The sequence below is a fragment of the Macrotis lagotis genome, chromosome 1 (genome assembly GCF_037893015.1).
Source record: "Macrotis lagotis isolate mMagLag1 chromosome 1, bilby.v1.9.chrom.fasta, whole genome shotgun sequence".
In the NCBI taxonomy this organism is placed as follows: domain Eukaryota; kingdom Metazoa; phylum Chordata; class Mammalia; order Peramelemorphia; family Peramelidae; genus Macrotis; species Macrotis lagotis.
The window spans coordinates 841,838,678-841,840,782 of record NC_133658.1 but is presented as its reverse complement, the minus strand read 5'-3'; the positions used below and the strand labels follow the sequence as shown (position 1 = coordinate 841,840,782).

Sequence of the window (2,105 nt, the reverse complement as noted above, 5' to 3'; positions counted from 1 at the left end):
TCTAGTCACCAGCCTAGTAACTCTTCCCAAAACAAAATGAAGAAAACCTGACAAGATCTGTTCATATAAAGTTCTATTGGTTTTCTGTGACCATCACTTCCTTTTTTCTGTGTTGACTAACTTTCCTTCTATTAATACATTCTAGGATGTTGATAGAAATTAGTCAAACTAATTTAAGCTATTTCTTATTATAGTCATTTTGCAGTCATAAATGCTATTCCTATCTAGTTAAAAATCAACATCTTGCTTCAAAATTTCTATTTCATCTTATTTTATTACTGTCATTGATGAGTTTTTGAATGAACATCAGAGGGTATGCTTGTCATTGCTGTCTCTATTCTTTGACAGGTGACATCTATGAATCATACACAAACACACATACACTTTTATATGTTTACACACGTATAGTCCTAAATATGTTCTTATAACAAGAGCAATGATGATAAATATTATTATTACCATTAATCCTGATAGCAGAGGATTTAGAATTGTCAAAGGATGGCTTCTAAGAAGAGATGAATTTTTAGAGAGGTCTGAAAGGAAACTTTATATGGGGGTAGGAAGAAAGGGTGAGTATTCTAGATACATAATAACTGAAAGAGATTAAGAATAAAGAACCATGACTGACCCATGTAACTGTAGAATAATGTATATATTGGGGAGAAGGAGAGGATAAACTTTGGTGTATGACCTTGATAAATGCTGAAGTATTTAATGATATGCCCCTTCCTTCCTTCCTTTCCTTTCCTTGAAATTAGCTGTATAGTCTGATCAAAAATTCCAACATGGAAGGTTTCCTCAACAATGACTCTGGTTTACCCCCTTTCATCCTAACTGGCTTCACAGGACTTGAGGCCTCCCAGCAGTGGATATTCCTGCTGCTTGGTGTGCTTTATTCTGTCTCTATTGTGGGTAACTGCCTGATCCTCTTCATTGTTAAGGAGGAAGGAAGTCTTCACCAGCCTATGTACTACTTCCTTGCTGTATTGTCAGTCAACAACCTGGGTGTGTCATTGTCCACTCTGCCCACTGTGATGGCCACCTTCTGCTTCCATGCCAGAGAGATTGCCTTTGAAGCCTGTATGACCCAGATGTTCTTTATCCATTTCTTCTCCTGGACAGAGTCAGGAATCCTTCTGGCAATGAGTTTTGATCGTTATATAGCCATCTGTAATCCATTACGGTATTCTACCATCCTCACCGATGCCCATGTTACCCAAATGAATTTGGCAATTGTACTCCGAAGTTTCTTCATGGTTTTCCCACTTCCCTTCCTTCTGAAGAGACTGCCCTTCTGCAAAGACAACACTCTATCTCATGCTTATTGCCTGCACCCAGATTTGATTCACCTTCCCTGTGGGGACAGCACTCCAAATAGCATCTATGGCCTCTGTATTGTGGTTTCTGCTTTTGGTTTGGATTCTGCCCTCATCCTCCTCTCCTACATACTTATCCTCCGCTCCGTACTGGCAATTGCTTCTCGGGAAGAGAGACTTAAGACACTCAACACATGTGTTTCCCATATTTGTGCTGTTCTCATCTTTTATGTGCCCATGGTGGGTGTGTCCATGGCTCATCGCTTTGGAAAGCATGCCCCACCATTTCTAAACACAGGCATGTCCTTCATCTACCTCTTTGTCCCTCCAATGCTCAATCCCATAATCTATTCCATCAAGACCAAAGAGATCCGCTGGAGGCTTATCAGGATTTTCTCAGCACCAAATTCTGTTCGAAGGGAGCTGGGATGAAACACCAGCTTCATATTCTGGAGTGCTGGGTTTGGTGAAGACGTATAGGAAATCTCCTATCTCCTATTTTCTTTACCTCCCACTTGGATAGGGAGCCACTAGGAGGACAAGGGAACCCAGGTGATAAATGTATGATCTAATCTGATTGTAGTGCAGTTCAGTGAGTTAAAGGCTGCAACCCATAATTCTACTCATTTATATGTTGGGTTGTTTTCCCCCTAAAGGTGTACTGTTCTTATGTAAGATCTGCTTTTGAAAGGAATGATAAACTGAAAATAGTGCCATAAAGTGAATCCTTGGTGAATCACCCTGTCTTACAGAAACATTGTGAAGATGGGGACTTGACCAAGATTGGGT

General features: G+C 40.2%; 1 protein-coding gene across 1 annotated transcript; it reads left to right on the top strand.

Annotated features, from left to right (window-relative positions):
- The first annotated feature begins 785 nt into the window (after window positions 1-785).
- LOC141490121 (olfactory receptor 51I2-like) lies at window positions 786-1,748 on the top strand. The gene has a single exon (XM_074190384.1). The coding sequence runs from the start codon at window positions 786-788 to the stop codon at window positions 1,746-1,748; it is 963 nt and encodes a 320-aa protein (XP_074046485.1).
- The last annotated feature ends 357 nt before the right edge of the window (window positions 1,749-2,105 follow it).